This window comes from Chionomys nivalis, chromosome 16, assembly GCF_950005125.1.
Source record: "Chionomys nivalis chromosome 16, mChiNiv1.1, whole genome shotgun sequence".
Taxonomy (NCBI): Eukaryota; Metazoa; Chordata; class Mammalia; order Rodentia; family Cricetidae; genus Chionomys; species Chionomys nivalis.
In genome coordinates, this window is record NC_080101.1 from 15,315,327 (window position 1) to 15,335,152 (window position 19,826).

A 19,826-nucleotide genomic window follows, 5' to 3' on the forward strand; every position below is an offset into this window, starting at 1 on the left:
TCTTCCCAACCTCCACTGAGCTACGTTTAAAACGAAGGCGACTCTCGACAACATGTTCTGTGACTTCAGGATTAAGCATTACAGGGCGTCAAGTGGCTCAGGAGGTAAAGGTACTTGCTGCACAAGCCTGAGGTCCTGAATTAGGGGCACAAACCGAGGGGGGAAGGACAAAACCATCTCCTGAAAGTTGTCCTTTGATATCCTTGTGCACATTCACACACATACACATTCATGTGCGCAGGCACACACAGTAATAGTAACAAATAAAATAATGACATTAAATACTACACAATTCTGGCACAGACAAAGCCCTCTGTCTGTAGGATTTTTCCTGTCCTTCAGTCTATTCTGATGAATAAAACTAAATTTTCTTTATATGAAATAGTCTCACTATTGTTAAATGTAAGAACATGGATACATTGAAAAACCATTATTAACATTATTAATATTGTTCACTTCTAAATTACACTGTATTGTTCTTAATGGTCTTATTTCCCAAGAATAATATATCTTCATGTTGAATTTCTGCTGGATGGAAGGCTACTGCTAATTCACCAGTTGCCATGGCAGTGAGATGAAACAATTTGTCTAAATGACTGCAGACTGGAAATACTCTCCCTGCTCTCCCTAGACAATGAAGAAAGCAGATAGCATCGTGAAAGCCCTCTCTTAGGATGGATGCCAGAGACTGATAGGGATTTGGGGCTGTCACTTTTTTTTAGCTTTTTAGGGTGGGAGTTCTCACCAGTATGACTTTGCACTCACAACTCTCCTGCCTCAACCTCAAAATGTTAGAAGTGCAGGCATGTAACTAAGGCTAGTATCTAGATGCTTCTTCGCTGATGTTATAGGTAGTTTGCTGAGCTTGAACATGGTGCTTGTAAAGGGGGCAGCCCCTCTGCAGATCTTCCAACTCTCTCCTTATAGCCAGAGCTTCCCCCTCTGTCCTGCAGATCTTCCAGCTCTGTCCTTCCCTGGGAGACAGAATGAAGCAAAGATTCCTCTAGCAACTAAAAATTACAAATATCAAAACTCAGGAGTTTGTTGACTTGTAAAGAGCTTGCTGTACAAGCGTGAGGACCTGAACTGGAACCTCAGGACGTACATGGAAAAGCCAGGCATGGTGCTGTGTGCTTGTTGTCTCAGGACTGGGGGGCAGAGACAGGCAGATCCCTGAGGCTCGCTTTCCGCTAGTGTAACCACCAGCAAGGTCTAGACTAGCCAGAGACCCTGTCTCAGCAATCATGGGGGTGGCACCTGAGGAACACCTGAGGTAGCCCTCTGGCCTCCACACAAGTGCACATAGAGGCGCACACACACTCACACACATACACCAAAAACTTTTAAAGCAAACAACAACAACAACAAAAATGCTCTTAATGTAAGGCTAATTCTTTTAAATTAAAATAAAATCAGGACTAAAGCTGGATAGAAAGTTTTGGTAGTTTTATCAAGTTGTTTATTTTTCATTTATTTATTTATTATGTATACAACATTCTGCCTCTGTGTATGCCCGCATGCCAGAGGAGGGCACCAGATCTCATTACAGATGGTTGTGAGCCCCCCTGTGGTTGCTGGGAATTGAACTCAGGACCTCTGGAAGAGCAGCCAGTGCTCTTAACCACTGAGCCATCTCTCCAGCCCCATGTTGTTGGTATTTTTACCTTACTTTAAATACTTTATTTTTAGGATGTTTGTGCCTGTTATCCATTGTTTGACTGTAACCAGTTTTTCTTATATTTCTTTTTTAATTTTTTGAGATTATAATATAATTACATAATTTTCCTCTTCTCTTTCCTCCCTGCAATTTCTCCCATGTATCCCCTTGCAGTTTTTCAAATTGATGGCCTCTTTTTCTTTAATTGCTATTTGTGTGTGTTCATGTGTGTCTGTATGTGTGTGTGTGAATGTATGTGTGTATTCCTAAATACATAAATACAACCTGTTTAGTCTGTATACTGTCACTTGTATGTTTCTTTTCTATATTGTTTATTCCTGCTGTTTGTCACAGGACTAGAGTTAAGTAAGACATTTTGGTTCTCTGTGACCCGGGATTTAGAGCAAGCACGGCAGAGCATTTGCTTAGATTGTATACATTTAACATCGTCATCTTCCTTAAAGCTACAATTGTAGCTATTCAAAGGTTATCGGCTCTAAAATATATTCTTCCACTCAGCCATGTTTGACTCTCGTGTGGTCCAAATTAACAGCACTGCCTACATGTTAAAACTGACCTCATCTTTGATGCATGTCAATGTATTTTCCTGGCCTTAAAGATGGTTCCTGTACCTAAAAGAGCGTTAATCCAAAGCTGTGTGTTTTACAGTATTTATTACTGGAGGAGGCATAAGTTGTGCCTATAATAAAATATATCCATTTTAATGCATTTTTCCAATAAGTTGTAGACAATATATAGACCAATGTATGTTACCAGCTGTTTCCCTAGTCTCTCTGCAGTTCCCACTATAGACTGACCTCCTTTACAATGTCATATGAATTGGCTCTTAAAATCTTCAATGTCTGGCTCCTTCCACTCAACATATATGAATAATCATCTCTGATTGTGTATATAATAAGCAGCTTACTCCTTCTTGCTGCTCTGTATTCCACTCTGTGGATATATCACCTTTATTATTATTTCATCTACTGATGGACATTTGGGTTGCTTGGGACTCGGGTGAGCAAACTATTAGGATTATTCACGAGCAGCTCTTTGTATGATTGCATTTCGAGTTCTTTTCGGTAAAACTGGACATGGGATTTCAGTATCATATGGCAACTGTGTGTTTCACTTCAATTGAAAACAAAAGCAAATGGACTCACAAAACTGTTTTCCAGAGTGATTATACAATTTCACATGCCTATCAACAATATGTGACTTCCAGCTAATCCATAACTGGGGTTTCTTTCTCTCTCTTTTAGAATTTAACCTAGCCTATTGAATGCATGGGGAATCTCAATTGATTCTAATTTGAAGTAGCCTAATGACTAAAGATGTTGAACAGCTCTCGGATCATAGGCATATTGCGCTCTCTCTCTCTCTCTCTCTCTCTCTCTCTCTCTCTCTCTCTCTCTCTCACTCACTCACACACACAGACACACAACATGTGTGTCAAGTTTTTACTGAATGCTTGTCTTATTGAGTCATAAGAGGTCTTCATCTATGCTGGATTAAAGTCTTGTTAGAGGCGTGTCACAAGCAGTTCTCTTGTAACTCTGTGTCTTGCCTTCTCACTTGTTTTTAGGAGTTGCTTTACAGCGACCAGTGGTTTTTAGTTTAAATATTCCATGTGAGTTTTATTCTCTGGCTATGATAATTTCCCACTGAACACATATCCTTTCTCAGATCTGCGAGACTTTTCACAACTCTCTGGTGGACTGATTGCACGCATGTGTGTGTGTGTGTGTATGCACATCTGTGATGCGTCTGATTTTTACCCTAAAATAATTAACATTACTGGGCATAGTAGCACCACCTTTAATCCTAGCACTCAAGAGGCAGAGGCAGGCAGATTTCTGTAAATCTAAGGCTAGTATGATATGCATAGCTAAGTCCAGGCCAGCCAGGAATGCATAGTAAGGCCCTATCTCAAAAAAAGAGGGGGAGGAGATAAAGAGAAAAAAGAAAATACTTAGCCCTGAAAGTATGCTATCTTATGTGTAAATTAATTTTTAATATCTAAATAGTTAACATTCAGAGCATGTAAATGGAGTTTATAAAGCTAGCATGTTAGGGGTATTTTTCACTGGTGAACTGAGGAGCCCTAAAGATCTATGAATGAAATTGACAATGGTGCTGACATCCATCTCTTCCAGGACAGTGCCCAAGAAAAAAACAAGATCTCCGGAGTAAATTGGGAGCTTGGGGGACACAGGAAAGGGTAGAAGGGTAGAGGGGAGGAAGGGAGGGGAGCGGAGAAAAAAATGTATAGCTCAATAAAAACAAACAAACAAACAAACAAACGAAAAGAGTTACTTTCTGCCTGACCAAAAGAAAATTACCTCCGTGAACCTTCACCCTAAACTCCCACCCCATTAAGCAGGAAAGACAGTATCTGCAGCTTCAGGGTCACTAAAAGGAACAGCAAGACACACCCAGTTTCTTCTCCACTAATGATTCCCTCAGTCATTCGCTTTTTCCTTCTCCTTCTACCTGGTTCTGTCCACTTTCTGATCCAGCTTGTCACTTCACATACACGCCTTCCTCTCAGCTGTCCTGCTGGACACATCTTTAAACTCCTAACGCTGGCCTCTTCCTGAAGACCAGAGGGTCAAGGTTGATCCAACTGTGTGGACCTGATGTGCTGTTTTGTCAAATGCAGATTCCAGGGTTCTGTCTTAAAAGGCCACACTTCTCCAAGTCTACCTCAGAGTGGCTGGGGACTCTGCAGTGTCACCTGGCTCCCTCGCTGTGCTGCTAAGCCTGGGAATCACCAGAGAAAGGGCACAATTTTGGGGCCAAATTTGAAGCAAATGTTAGCTAAATACTAGCCAGGATGATGGGCTCTGACCAGGATCATTCAGGGAGTCCCAGAATATGACTATGAGTCATAATTTGCAGAGGCTTATACAAGGAAACCCACCCCACAAGGCCACAGTATTTCCAAACAGGACCAATCAGAGGCAAGCATATATTCTGATGGGCTTCCTTCCTGTGTATCTCCAGCCTGCATACAATCAGGGACAAAACATACATCTTGACGTATTCCCTGCCCACATACCTTCCACTACACGTGACCAAGCACGTTCAGTGAAATTGAGTCAAACAAACTTGTTTAGGGGAGTGAAAATGTGTGTCTTATTATCTTCCATAAACAACAGCCTCCAGCATTTCAGAAAGTATCTGTCCTTGGGTAAGGGGCTTACAGATCAGAGGCATTTCTGTTTCCTGGATCTCTTAGGCATAGTCATTAAAACATAACTTTGTCTCTCACAACCCAGTGAGATGATCAAAGAAATGAATCTGTGATCTGAGAAAATCCTGCCCCAGAAGCCCCAGAGCTCCATTTTCTTTAGAGCAGAGAGAGTCAAGATGGGGACAGAGCAGACCTAGATCTCCATCCTCACAGGGACTCTCAGGCTGAGTGACACTGAAACCTGAAGCAAGCTTGCCATGCACACCTGACTTCTACTCTACTGGATCACATGGAAAGATCCTTTTGATTTATCTAGACACCATCTCCCCTTCCTCTGGAACCCCCTAGATTTCCTCTCCTGCTGATCTGATACTGCAAGCAAAGCTAAGCCCTCCTCCTACCAGCCAAGCAAGGTGAGCTTCTTGGACATTTGCAGGAACCAGGGAGAGAAGGGGTTCTTTTCCTGCAGAGACACTGGGCTAGAGGAATCGAAGCCTGAGCTGCCTTTAGGGAGACAGACATCCCACCAGAGACGGACCAAAAAAAAAGACACGGTGCTACTGAGACTGGCGGCTTTGGGACCCTGACAATGAGCTCCTAATTCTCTTGGGTTTGACAGTTTGAGGTAGAGCTTGCTAATGGGAGTACTGACCAGTACATGGAGTCAGTTCCTTGAACGAAGATCTTCACATTCTTCTCTCCCCTTGCCCCCATGCTGCTCCACACAAATGAACCTGTCATTTCTGGGCTCCCATAGAATTCTTCTGTACACCACTGTCCACACAGAATGTCACTTCCTTACCACTGAAACTTTAAGGAGCGTTTCTGATGCTCCTGTGTACAGGGATCTTGTTTACGGCTAGGTTGCTTTTTCTCGCACCCTTTGGGAGAGGAACAGCCCTATGCTTGGGAGATTCAAGTTACAGCATCAGTGGTTTTTTGTTGGTTTTGTTTTATTTTCCTTTTTGCAAACTTTCAGATTACTTAAGACTAACACCTGTTTTATAGCCTCCCCATCCACTCCCCATCCACCCCAGCTCTGCCCTCATCTCAGACAGGTGCCTTTCAGTATCACAGCCTGCATCGGTCCACGGTCCACGGTCCACGGGGTGCTAAACAGTAAGCACAAGTCTCAGTCTTTTACCTGTACAGGATGGTAGCCCAAACCTTCAGCGTGAGCTGCTATTATCTCCATTTCACAGGGGAAACTGGGGCATGGGAAAGCGAAATAAACTGACCTACAGTCCTCCAGTTGCTAAGTGGGAACGCAGACAAGAGAGGTGGCAGAGTTGGGACACTCTTAACACATTCTCTCACCTCCCAGTTCCTCATTTCTCTATCTGCAACATCCTCCATATTTACCCCATGTGTGTTGGTACTGTGCAGGTGCCAGGAAGCCGGAACTTCCTGAAACAGAGTCAGTGGGCATCTGAGGGTTTATGGAGAGGTGTCAGTTAAGGGAGGGACCCTTCCAGGTCCTACAGGTCAGTGATTTGGTGTCCTTGCTAGACAGATTCACCAACTACTAGATAGCCAGGAAGTTGGAATATAGCTGGACTGAAAAGACCAGCTGAAAAGCATGTTATAGATTCTGTTCATCCCACTTGGGGTTCCTCTCTGCCTCAGTTGTCCTCGTAGGAAAGGCAGCGCCCACAGTCTAGGACTGTGTTCAGAATGCTCCTTGTCTACATCCTCACTCATTACTTGCATTCATCAGCCCTCTAAAAACTTCGCATAACCGCCTCAAAAGTTCTGGTTTTCTAGTTCTGAACAAAGGAAGCTGGGGCGAGGAGTGGGGGTGGGGGACACAGGGACAGAGACAGTTTCACCATCTCCAGAGCTTTATTTATAAATGCAGATGTATCAAGATCTGCTCAGCTCTGAAAATGCAGGCTTGGCAACACCCTCCCAGTATGCTGGTTCTGTCCAGTCTTCCCCTCAGCTTCGGGCTGCCCAGAGCCACCCGAACAATGTCTTAGCTTCCACCACACCCGTCCTCCTGTACATCGCCCCAGTTATCATTGACAAACACTCTTCCTGGCGTCTCCTGAGGCAGAAAAATCTCCGCAATGCATGTATACTGTCATTGTAAAATACAAGGCAGCCAAGTACAGCAAGGCCCGCACGGCACCACGCAAGCTTAAGTAGCGCTCACGATGACTATAATTAGACTCGTTTATTGAGTGCTTCCTATGTGCCAAGCGCTGTCCTCGTCGGTTTTCAAGCCCTTAAATCCTTCAAGACAACGCTGTGAGCTGGACAATCCGATCTCCATTATGCCTGCATGCGCATGGGGCACAAACAAGGGCACTAAAAGGCTCTGTCCCTCTCCAGCAGCAGGTTCACCAGCGAAAGTTAAAGAATAGGGAGGAGGGCAGAGAGAAGTGGCAGGGAAATCTCAAGAAAGGAGGGGAGGGCGCTCACTGAGACACTTCCTAGTCATCGTTACTCAGCACTTTGAGGCGAGCGCCATGGCCGCCCTGGTCGAAGGAGACACCTCTGCCTGGGCAGTCCTAGGGTGCTCCCCTGCCTCAGTCTGGAAGTATCTGACTTAGGTCTGTTTGGGGCATGACCAATATGATCCTAGAGGGTAAGAGTGCAAGAGGGGACTGCGATCAAACTCCCCGTGCCGTGCACAGTGAAAGTCTCCTTAGGGCAGCCGGGCGCGTGCTAGCTATCCACCGTGTAAGCGCAGGGCGGTGTCTGGGAGCCGGGAGATCCCGGAGCTACTCCAGGCGCCTGCGCTAGCTCCTCCCCCTGGAAGCGAAGGGCGGGGCCAGCGGCGGGGCCAGCACTAGAGCTGTCCCAGAGCTGCTCAAGTAGCCGGTTATCGCTCCGCCCCCTGCAAATCTGATTTCCGCTCCACCCCCTTGGAGGCGTGTCTTGGGCGTGGCCTGACGAGGCGCCTTGGCGGGCGCGGGAGGCTAGAGAGCGCGTCCTCGCCGCGCGCGCCCGTCCGCCCCGCCCCGCCGTGCTCCGCCCTGTCGCTATAAAGAGAAGGCGGGCGCCGTGCTCGGCTGCAAGCTCCGTCGTGCGCCTCGGATCCGTTCCCATCGGATTCTGCAGAAACTCGTGTGGTTCCTCCCCGCGACAGCCAAAATGGTGAAGGTGATCGAGAGCAAGGTACGCGTGCCCGGGCGCCGCGCGCACCTCGCCGTGCTGTGGAGGCCGCCCTCTGGATCCCCGCCGGCTGAGGGGCCCGGGGCCTGTGTGGAGCACGCCCTGGGGGAGGGGACAGGAGTGGGGAGGGAGACCCTGGAACGCCGGGGACGCGAGGTGCACGCGCTGGCAGCGCCTGGCTTCCCCGAGCTGCAGTGTCCCCTACTCTCCTTACCGCCAGCCCGCATCTGGCGAAGGTGAAACGATGGAGGGGGTCGTCCAGCGGACCCCCCCTTTCCCGTCTCAATCAGGATTGGGAATCTCGGAGGAAATGCAGAGCCGCCACTCGTCGCGTGTACGGTGACATTCACAGCGCGGGGTGTGCTGTGCCACAGGGTTAGGCCAGAGTTTGCCTCCATCAGTGGCCCGCCGCCTAGAGGGACCAGTGCCCGGCCGGTGCACGGGGGTGCGGGTACTCCAGGTGACTCCTAGGGAGAAAGGTCCGGGCCGCACCCGCGGGACTCCTCCTCCTGCGGCTCAAGGCGTGTTTCCGGCAGCACTGGCTTTGGAATGACTCAGTCCCCTGTGTCTAGGCCCAGGGGCCTCGCTACCTTAAAGGTTTCAGGGATTCCATCCACAGTAAGTGGGCTTTGCCGGAACCAGGGTTCTCCCCTGGGAGTAGTCCCCCACAAAGTTCTGCTTTTGCCCTTTGGGAAAAGAAAAAAAATACCCAAGGGAAAAACTGTTGCCATATTCGAAAGTTACTAAGAACGAAAATATCCTCCAGATTGAGAAACCCGGAGCCTGTTACACTGTTACTCCTCGGAATATTCGTAAAGTCGAAAGAGAAAGGGGTGGTGGCGGGAATTGATGTAAGAAGACTGCTTCCCAAGGTTAGTTGACTTGTTAACCTAGCTAGCTTGGGGATCCCAAGGAAGGCAGGTCCATGCCTCCAGTTTTGAGCAACTGGTTGGGTACGTGATTTGCTCAGAATCCACCCAGCACCCAGTTGGGTCCTTACCGGTTTAAACTGTCTTACTTAAGGGACCTTTGCTATTTCAGCAGGACAGATGTGCTTTGATGACAGGAAACCAGTTATTCATAAAAAGCCTGGGCCTCAAAGGCCTATTAACAAAGCCCTGAACAGAGTCGCCACCATCGGGGCTTAATTGACTACGCCTAAAGTTAATCTGATGGAATAAGTCGGTTGGTTTAACCATGCGGAAGGAATAGCTGTTTCTGGGGACTGTGTGGGTAGTTAAGGACCCCTGGGGTCTGTCTCCAGACAGGAGTGGATTGGTAGGCTATGATGTAATGAAGAAGAAATCAACAGTTGGTTTGCTTTGTTTTTTGTTTTTCGAGACGGGCTTTCTTTGTAGCCTTGGAGCCTGTCCTGGAACTAGCTCTTGTAGACCAGACTGGCCTCGAACTCGTAGAAATCCGCCTGCCTCTGCCTCCCGAGTGCTGGGATTAAAGGCGTGTGGCCACTACCGCCCATCTTTTTAATTGTTTTTAAGACTAAAACTGGCCGGGCATTGGTGGCACACACCTGTAATCCCAGCACTTGGGAGATAGAGGCAGGCTCTCTGAGTTCAGGGCCAGCCTGGTCTATGGGGTGTGCCAGGATAGACCCCAAGGCTACACAGAGAAACCCTGTCTTGGAAAAAAAGAAGACTAAAACTGCCAATTTTTTGAACTACACACAAGGCACATTGCACAGTGCCTTATAGACTGCTCACTATGTTAGACCAGGGTGTTGACTCGTGCCTCTAATTACTAGCATTCGGGAGACTGAGGCAGGAGGATCACCACTGTCCGGGCTACAGAGTGAAAACCTGTCTCAAAAAGTAAAGAACACTTGGTATTATTGGACTGCATATGGTTTTGTTGCCTGGGGCTTTCTGTTTTGTTTTACATTTATGTGAAGGGTTAAGCCATTCACTTGGGGCGATCAGAGGACAACCTGGCAGGGTTGGATCCTGGGTTTTGAACTCTGTTCCTCAGTCTTGGTGGCAAGCACCTTAATCTGCTGAGTCACCTTGCCAACCTGTGAGGTGGGTCTGTTTGAGAAGAGGCTTCGTAGCAACTGTTCCTAACTACTCCAACTGCGTTGTTTTGTCTCCAGATCATTGGTGTCACTAATTGTGATTATTAATTTCTAAGGCTAAAATTTGTGATTTGCTTCTTAGATAATTTTGAATACTCCTCAAGCCAGGAGTTCAAGCACATTTACACACCTGGAGAAGAGAACTTGTTTATGGAGTTTACACATCCCTGCCTCTGTAACTCGTGTTCACTGAAGCCAGGGAGGGTTCGAAATGTTTGTCTTGCTTTCCATGTAATCTCATCATACTTTAATTGAGGGTCAGCCATGTTGCAGGTGTGGGTGTCGTCAGACCAGCCTACCATACTGTCTTCACCTATGTCTTGCGGTATAGAGTGGGTGGTGTGGACTTTTTATACGAATTTATCTGCAACAACCAGTGGTGGTTTGGAAAGGTACTTCCATTACTCTGCCCTGCACTCCCCACTCCTGATCCTGACACACCCAGACATGGGTTGAGGGACCTGTATAACTAACTAGGTTAATCTTCTGAAGTCGTCACAGCCATTCTGTACGATTCTCAGAAATGACCTAAAAAAGTAACTGTGCAGGGCTGAAGAGATGGCTCAGAGGATAAGAGCATTGGCTGTTTGTCAGAGAGCAGGTGTTCGATTCCCAGCACCCAGGTGGTGGTTTGTGATTATCTGTAAAGGCAGTCCCCAGTGCATCTTCTGGCCTCCAAGGGCACCAGGCACACAGTGATGTACAAATACATTGTACATTTATGTATAAATGCATGCAGATAGAATCATCAATACTTAGAAAATAGAATTTTTAAAAATAGAGTAACTATACTCTGTGAAGACTCCTTGGGTTTTTGGTCTGGTTGTATCTGTGTATGTTTTAACTTTGTAGTGTTGTATATATTTACTTTTCTTTGTTGGGCCATATCTTAGTTTGGCCCCTTTTTTGGTTTTTTGAAACAAGGTTTTTCTGTCTAGACTAGGTTGGCCTCAAACTCGTGGAGAATCGCCTGCCTCTTCTGCACCCCACCCCCCACTAGACTGGCTTAATTTTTGATAACTAATTTGACCAACATTTTTTCCCCCTGGAGGAAATATTACCTTCAGATGTGGGATTTTTATTTGTTTGGTTTGGGGGTTTTTGTTTTTTGGGTTTTTTTTTTCCTCTGTTACCCCAGTTTGGGTTTTAGTCAGCACCAAGTGACTAATGGTTTAAATGAGTCCTTGGTTAGGTTAGGTTAGAATGTTAGGTTCCTAGGGTTACAGTATCAAGGCTTTTGGTAAATAATTCAAAGGAGGTTAGTGGTGAGGGATTTTTTTTTATTATTATTATTATTGCTGGGACTTTAATGTGGCCAATGTTACTTAAGCAAAACAGCCAAAGGAAAATTTCTTCCTGGGGAGCTAACATTTGGCTTCACCTAAAAAGCGGTGAGTTTTGATCCATAGGGCAAAAGCCAAAGGTTGAGAAGCAGTGTGATCCAACTCCAGAAGGCCTGTATAACGTATAGAAGGGGCTGGAGAGCTAGAATAACCTTTAAGAGTGCTTCCTCCTCTTGTAGAGAACCCTCATTAAGTACCCACTACCCATGGCCCCAGCTCCAGGGGATCTCATGCCCTCTTCGGGCCTCTGCAACAGCACACACACACACACACACACACGCACGCACGCACGCACGCTCAAATTAAATCTTAAAGCACACAAACTCTGTTTCTGCTAATGGTGACCTGCGTGGGAGGTTCGTCTCCTGGACGCTGCCCTGGGGTTGTGTCTCACCCTAGACAAATTCTTTTCTTATTTCCCCATTGGTGAAGTAACTTGTGACTCTTCGTTGCTTAACTGTGTCTTGAGGCTTCTTTAATCTTGGAGGCTCCTTTCCTCAGCCCCTAAGAATCCCGTGTCTACCATAGAACTTACTTTGATGTGAAGACATTTTTGGTACAAATGCCGGTTTTCCTTTTTTGTTAATATAAAGGAGTCGCAGGCTGGGGATGTAACTCTTGCTAGCATGTGCGAAGCCCTGGGTTTGCAACATCATTATTTTATGCGGTATTCCTGGATACCTAAAGACATTCTCATTTCATCCTGTCAAGTGCAGTGACACCGTGTGCAAGATTCTTCTCCAGCCACTTACTTGGTTGCTTTGGATAAAAATTAGGCCTTAAGAGCGGTTACTCTTAGGTTGTACTTAATATCTTTTTGCTGTTTGTGTGTTTGCTTAGGTCTTTTCTTGTATTGGGCGGGGGGTCTCACTGGCTAGCCTGGAATTGGCCAGTGTAGACCAGGTTGGCCATCAGTCTACCTCTGCCTCCTGAGTGAGCAGTGGGTTTAAGGGCATTGGGTCACACTTGTCTTACAGAAAGTGAAAATATATGACACGGGTGTTTTGTTGTTTTTTTTCTCCCTCCTCAGGAAGCTTTTCAGGAGGCCCTGGTGGCTGCGGGAGACAAGCTTGTAGTTGTGGACTTCTCGGCCACGTGGTGCGGACCTTGTAAAATGATCAAACCTTTCTTTCATGTGAGTATAGGAGCCCTGGGCCTCGAGGCTGCCCAGGGGTCACAAGTTGGGGTGAAAGGGTCGATGATGGATGGATGTGAGGCTGTGCCATTGTTGTCCCAAGTAGCTTACGTAATGAGCTCACTGAGGGCAACTTTCGGGAGTCAGTTTTGTCTGTCTTAAGCCGTTTTTTTTCTTTTACATTTGAAACCTGGGCCTAGTGTGAAATTAAGGCCTTGAAGTCGCAGGGGCAAATTACTTTCCCCTTGAGAAAATTTGATTTGGAGACAGCTGTGTCACTGCTTACCTAGTCTCCAAGCTGAATCTTTAGACCTGGCTGGTGAGGTTGAACAGCAAAAAAGGAAGGGAACTTAGGGCTTGCTATGTAAGCCTGGCCTGAGTTGGGCCCTTGAAACCCATGGTGAAAAGTGAACCGGCTCACAGAAGTTGCCCTGTGACTTCCATATACATGTTATGGCACATACACAGATATAAAGTAATAATAAGTAAAATAAGAACTTTTAAATAACAGAAATTTAAATTTTTTGGTGTATGGAATTGGAGAGATGCCTCGGTGGTTAAGAGCACTGACTGCTCTTCTAAAAGGACTTAGGGCCGGGCGATGGTGGCGCACGCCTTTAATCCCAGCACTCGGGAGGCAGAGGCAGGCGGATCTCTGTGAGTTCGAGACCAGCCTGGTCTACAAGAGCTAGTTCCAGGACAGGCTCCAAAACCACAGAGAAACCCTGTCTCAAAAAAACCAAAAAAAAAAAAAAAAAAAAAAAGGACTTAGGTTTGGTTCCCAGCACCCAAATGGAGGGTCATGACCTTCTATAACTCTAGTTCCAGGGCAGTCAGTGCCCCCTTCTGGCCTCTGCAGGCACCAGGCACACACATGGTACACAGACGTGCATTTAGGCAAAACACCATCTGCATGAAATAAAAGTAAATAAATCTTTAATCTCTATTACATTTCCCTTGAAGAAGCTTAGTTATGTTGACTTCCATTATCTAGTTCTAACACTTTTGGGTTTATTTTTAATTTTCCAGTCCCTCTCTGAAAAGTATTCCAGTGTGGTGTTCCTTGAAATAGATGTGGATGACTGCCAGGTACGTAGTGAGAAACCGGATGCTGCCGATCATCTCAGAGGGGCCTGTCCTCTGAAGAATACCCTGTTCTTTAAAGTAGAATTGGAAAAATAATCCTAGAAGTAGGACTTTGTCTGAGAAATTCTGTTTGGGAAGAACGAGGTATCCCGGATATGGGTTTAATCCTAGGTACTGGGAGCGGTGTGTGGCACAGTCTAAACAGTAGCTCTCAGATGATGGAGCCCTTTGTGTTGCAAAGGCCTGTATCCTGCCCCCCATTCTGTGATGCTCTATAGATACAGGTGGACTTTGGCTCTAATAGATAGTGGATTGGATAGTGTCGTGGAATTGCGAGGCTGCTTTTGAGACACTCCCAACTTCCCGTGGCATGGGAGCTGTATTCACGAGCTCATTCTAATGGTGCTTGGTTTGAATCAGCGGGAAAGCCCAAACATTTCAGTGAACATTGAAGAGCCCTGGTACGTTGGAGAGCTGGGAGGAGTTAAGCGGAAAGTTCTTGCTATATCCACTCAGTTCTGTTCTGTGTACTTTCCACATAATGATTTATCTTTAGCACCGCCCCCCATACTGGTATTGGCACTGTCTTATTTAGAGATGGGGAGGCTGAAACAGGGAGAAGTTGTTCTTGGAGTTGCAGAGCCAGCATTTAAAACAACGCTGCGGGGCCCCTCTGCCATTGCTCTGATCTTCTCCCCGCTTCCCCCTCCACACAAACACCCTAAAGGAGTGCAGGTCGGGATCTTAGCATATGACCTTACTTGTCATAGGCCACTGGGCTGGAAATGGCTGCTTGGGATGGAGCGCCAGGGCTGCTGAGGGGTGCATGAGTACTTGTGCTTGCCCTGTGGGGCAGGAAGGAGGAGAGAATGGGTGACCACTAACTCAGTGGGCTGGACTCCAGCACTGACTCGCTGGCTTCTGTTTTACGCTAAACTCCCATCTTCCTTGAGTCTTGTTCTCTACCTATAATCAGATCTCCATACCCAGCCCTCAGCCTGGCAAAGGTTCTGGAGGGTCACGTAGGAGCTCCCACCATGCCCTGTGTGGTTTTTTTCTTAGTACACTTTCTGGCCTGTCCTACTTGGTGGTGGAGGCATAGGAAGGCTCCTGTAGAACATAATATTGCATTGATGGCCAAGGGGGTGTGATGCATATTTTGTAAATTAAACCAAAAAAAGAGACAAGTCTGTAAGCTTTCGAATACCATGTATTTCAGCTTTACTGAGAAAGCTAGGCCTGAGTTAATAGGAGCCAAGCGAGTGAGCATGGTTAGTGTTCCTGTCACACTCTAGAAGACTCCTAGCACTAAGATTTGGTGTGATCCTGTTGTACATACTCAAAATATCTGAGATTAGGCTTTAAGGAGACAAACCAAGTCAGCGGTTAGCAGGGCTGGGGTGTAGTCAGTGATTGATTTCAGGGAGGGCAGCTGGGGAGTGAGGGGCTGGTTTACAGCTTGCTGCTACTGGTCACATGGCCCTGCATTGGTCAAAGCTCAACTCGAGAGCTCTGCCGGGATGTGAGTTATTGTGGATGTGAGTTTTTCGTTACTTTTAAAAAGCGGAAAATAGGGGTGTGACCCTGGGTTAAATGAGCAGATGGTGAGAGAAATGCAGGATAAAGAATGGCGTCTAGGGGTGGCTCACACCGCAATCCCTGAGCGTCTGGAGGGACTACAGAGAGAGATTCTAAAAGCCAAAAGAATAGTCTGCGGGCCTTTCCGATCCCTCTAAGAGTAGGTGTCGCGGCCCGCAGAGCATCAGCTGGGAGAGGGAAGACCTAGATGGTGGTAGGCAGAGTTCTACATCAGGCTTTACAAATGTCCTAGACGGCAGTGCTGCTGTGTTTGTGGGTATTGACTTGGCATGGTTGAAGTGTCGGTGCTCCCAAATTTATATTTAACCCAGTCTGAAGCTGGCATATTTGGGGAATTGATGATAATACTCTGAAATAATACAGACAGGAAAATCTTGGGCAGTGTTTTTACTTTAAAGGAAAGGAGACGTGGGGGGCGCTTTAGTAAAGCTGTGTCCAAATTTATCTTAGCTACTTTAGTTAAAACATTGCTTTAAACCAACACTACTTAACTATATGTTAATAATTAACCATTTATAATTAAGCCATTGCTGGTTTATCTTGTTCTCTATTGCATATAAATCTAGCAGATAAAACATGTAGGAAATACTGGGCATTGAGAATGATAGGCCCTGTAACAAGGTTTCTCCGTCGCTGCTGGACAGAGACAGCAGCGCTGGGCCTTGGTAGATGGGGTATTTGAAGTCTCGCCTGGGTGGGCAGCCCTGGTGGGTTTGACGACATCAAAGCCATGAGACTGAAGTCTAGTCAAGACTTCTGCCTCTAGGGTTAATGAATGAGAGGAGCAGACCAAACCACTGTGCAGGAGCGTATGTGAGGATTGAAAGCACATCAGGAAAAACCATCCTTTCCATGTCAAATTGAATTGCTTGAAGTGTGGTTCATTCGGACCTAGAGAGATGGCTCTGTAGTTAGGAGCACAGAGGACCTGAGTTTTGTTCCAGTATCCACATCAGGGAGCTCCCTGTAACTCCGGTTCTGGGGAGTCTGACACCCTCTGTAGGTATTTATACATTGATATAATTTAGGTTTCTTTATCTGTGATGGAAACACCATGACCAAGAGGAACTTGAAGTGGAAAGGGTTTATTTCGCTCACACTTCCAGGTCACACAGTCCATCACAGAGGCAAGTCAGGGCAGAAGGCTGGAGCTGATACAGAGGCCATGGGGGAATACTGCTTACTTAGCATAGATCTTTAACAAGCAAAGTATCATTATTCATACTATGGGATGATAAAAGGGGGTGCATGAGTGTGTTTCATAAGGAAAAGTCCATATCTGTGTGTGTGTGAGAGAGAGCCTACAACATGCATTTTGAAAAGAAGGGTGTATATTTAGATGCATGAGTGATAAGATTAATAAATAATGGGTAACTTCCAGTGTCTTTTTATGAGGCAAACTGTAGAATTTTCTGGAACCCAACAGTTAGATTTTATATTTTAAAACCCAGTGATAAATGTATCCATTCACAAGTATTCATACATAAGTTGGAAATGATCTAAAAGTTCAGTAAGAGGAGTTAAAATGTGAAATAAAATACCATGCGACCTTTAAAAAGTCACGTTGACACACAGCAAAAAGAGTTCTTGGGGTTTTTAGGTTTTTTCTTTATATATTCATTCTATGTGTAAGCATTTTGCTCAAATTCATGTGTGTACAATCATATAAGTGCTTGGTGCATGTGGAGGGCAGAAGAAGGCATTGGATCCCCAGGTCTAGGGTTACAGATGGTTGTGAACCATATGGGTGCTGAGAATCAAATCCAGGTCCTCTGCAAGAGCAGCGGCTGAGCCACATCTCCAGACCCCATGAGAAAATTCTTAATGCTTTAACTACAAGTTTATATGAGGATATAGTTGCAGTTTTAAAAATAGAATATATATGAGCACAAACACTTAAGAATCTATCTCTTTAAGACCCCCTTTTCCAGTGTTTGTGATTTATTGGGGTTTTGTTTGTTTGGAGACGGGTCTTAGAGCCCCGTCTGGTCTTGAAGTGGCTGTGTAGCTGAGGATGGCCTTCTCATGCTCCTGCTTCTGCTTCCCAAGTGCAGAGATTTCAGTGTGTATTGTGTACTATCATGCTTGGCCAAGGGTAACTTGGGTTGTAATGTCTGGCCCTGAGCCCAACATCTTGTGTACACACCTATAATTCCAGCACTCAGGAAGCTGAGCAGGAGGATCTTGAATACAAGCCAGCCTTGGCAATGTGGCAGGATTCTGCCCAGAGGGTTCAGAGTGTTTGCCTAGTGTGTGCAGAGCCTTAACTTCCAGCCCCAGAAACAACAGGTAATAGTTACCCAGCCATCGTCTGTATATAACCCATTCTCTTAGTAAAATTGGAAAAACTTAGCAAGAACTAGGAACTGCTGGTTCTGAGGAGCATAGTGAGGGGCTGTCGCACCAGCTAATGCCAGTAACATCCTTTTTGTTAGTGCCCATCCCTGGAGGGAGATGTTAGTAAGGGTTTTCATTGTGTTTGTTGTGTTGTTTGCTCATATGCTCAAGGTTCTGAGGCTGGGGTTTGGGGTGTATGATGGAAAACATGTCTGATTTTTGGACTTTTCCCCCCTCTCTCTAAGTTTAATATTCACATTCTTGTTTTCATTCTCTTTCCCTGACCACCTTCCCCCACACCCCAGGATGTTGCTGCAGAGTGTGAAGTCAAATGCATGCCGACCTTCCAGTTTTACAAAAAGGGTCAAAAGGTATGTCTGACTTGAAGAACACCAACTAGAGCTGAGGATAGTGGCGCACACCCTTAATCCCAGCACTCGGGCGGCAGAGGCAGGCACAGATGGATCTCTGAGTTTGAGGACAGCCAGGGCTACACAGAAACTTTTTAAACAGATAGATAGATAGGTAGGTAGGTAGGTAGGTAGGTAGATAGATAGATAGATAGATAGATAGATAGATAGATAGATAGATAGATAGATAGATAGATAGATAGATAGAACGACAGCTGGGGCTGGGTGTTGTGGCGCACAGTTGTAATCCCAACGCTTTGGGAGTAACCCGCAAATCCAGGTCAACATGGACTACAGGGTAAGACCCTGTTTCCAAAAACAGAAAGGAAAAGAATTACCAAGTAGGCAGAAGAATGTATGGTACACACACAGATAACTGGGGTGGCTCCCGAGGGAGATGTGTCCCACTGTTTCATGTTTCATGACTATGGGGCCTGGCATGATGCTGCATTTTTGTATTCCAAGGCTCAGGAGGCCAAGGCAGGAGAACTGCTACATATTTGAGGCTAGCCTGGGGTACATAGTGAGTTGCAGGCTAATGTAAGTTACAAAGGGAGACCACGTCTCCACCAAAACCAGAAATAACACTTTGGCAAAAGAATGTATAGTGCACATGCAGAAAGCATTGAGGTGACTTAAAAGAAGTATGTCTCCCCTTTCTCCGTTCAAGATGACGGTGCTGGGTGTGATATTGTGATCTCAGCACTTGAGAGGCTGAGACGCAAGGAACACCTTGGATTCAAGGTCAAGGATTCAAGGGAACCAGAAAAAGACCTTGTTTAAAAAGAGAGAGAGAGAGACATTGTCTTGCTTCCTGGACCTTTATGCATTATGCAGTGCCTAACTGAAAATTATTCTCTGTTAAGTACCAGTAGCTAGCTCCATAGCCAGTTCACCATTCGTATCATAGAGCGTACTGTCTTAGATCTTGACAGTCATCTGTTCTTAGTAAGAGGTATTTGTTGACTGACTCTCTTTTCGTCTCTTAACAGGTGGGTGAATTCTCTGGTGCGAACAAGGAAAAGCTTGAAGCCTCCATTACTGAATTTGCGTAATCATGCCCCAAGAAACATAATCAGCCAGGAGCTGTTTAAAGCCTGTAACTTTTTTAATTTTCAAAATATGAAGTGTGGAGAGTCTATCCCCAACTGCCATCTGATTATAAATGAGGATAAAATATTAATTCTACCCTTTTTAAAACCGTCTGGAGTCTTAATATAAATGAGAGATAGCCTGATTTCACCTTTTAGTTTTAGTAACATTTGTACACTGCGTTTTTGTTTGGTTTACGATTAAAAAAAATAGGAGCCTGGAGCGACGGCTCAGTAAAGCCTTGGTTGTTCTTCAGTGGACCTGGGTTTACTTCCTCTCCTAGCCTCCCTGGGCACCAGGCAGGCATGCAATACATGTATATACATACACACAAGTAAAACATACACATTTAAAAAACAAATTTTTATATCTTAAAAAGATTGAGAAGAAATACTCCTATCTAATATAATTCTAGAAAAATAATCTCTTATAATGCAGTTACATTAACATCTCTAGGGGTTTTGTAGTTTTCCTTTATAATAAACATAAAATTCTTGCAGATAAACAGACCCACTGTGTGGTCCTGACCATGAGCATGACTGATGGTTCACTTGTGATGAAACATTACCATGGTAACTGAATTTTTTAAAAAAAAAAAGCCTGGTTTTAGTGGTGGTACACACCTGTGGGCTTCGTGACATGCATGGAGATTCCAAACCGAGTAGAAGTGGAAGGGATTCAGAAAACCTGTTCCCTTGTGAACAGCATGGGAATGGGATTGCCCAACCGTTTTCAGGTTGGTATTGAAAGCCATAGAATTAA

The 19,826-nt window shown here is 45.6% G+C and overlaps 1 protein-coding gene across 1 annotated transcript; it reads left to right on the forward strand.

Annotated features, from left to right (window-relative positions):
* Positions 1–7,822: 7,822 nt before the first annotated feature.
* Txn (thioredoxin) lies at positions 7,823–19,286 on the forward strand. Its single transcript, XM_057791206.1, has 5 exons — positions 7,823–7,979; positions 12,436–12,540; positions 13,570–13,629; positions 17,868–17,933; positions 18,965–19,286. Exons 1-5 carry the CDS (start codon positions 7,956–7,958, stop codon positions 19,025–19,027), a joined length of 318 nt encoding a protein of 105 aa, XP_057647189.1. The 5' UTR covers positions 7,823–7,955; the 3' UTR covers positions 19,028–19,286.
* The last annotated feature ends 540 nt before the right edge of the window (positions 19,287–19,826 follow it).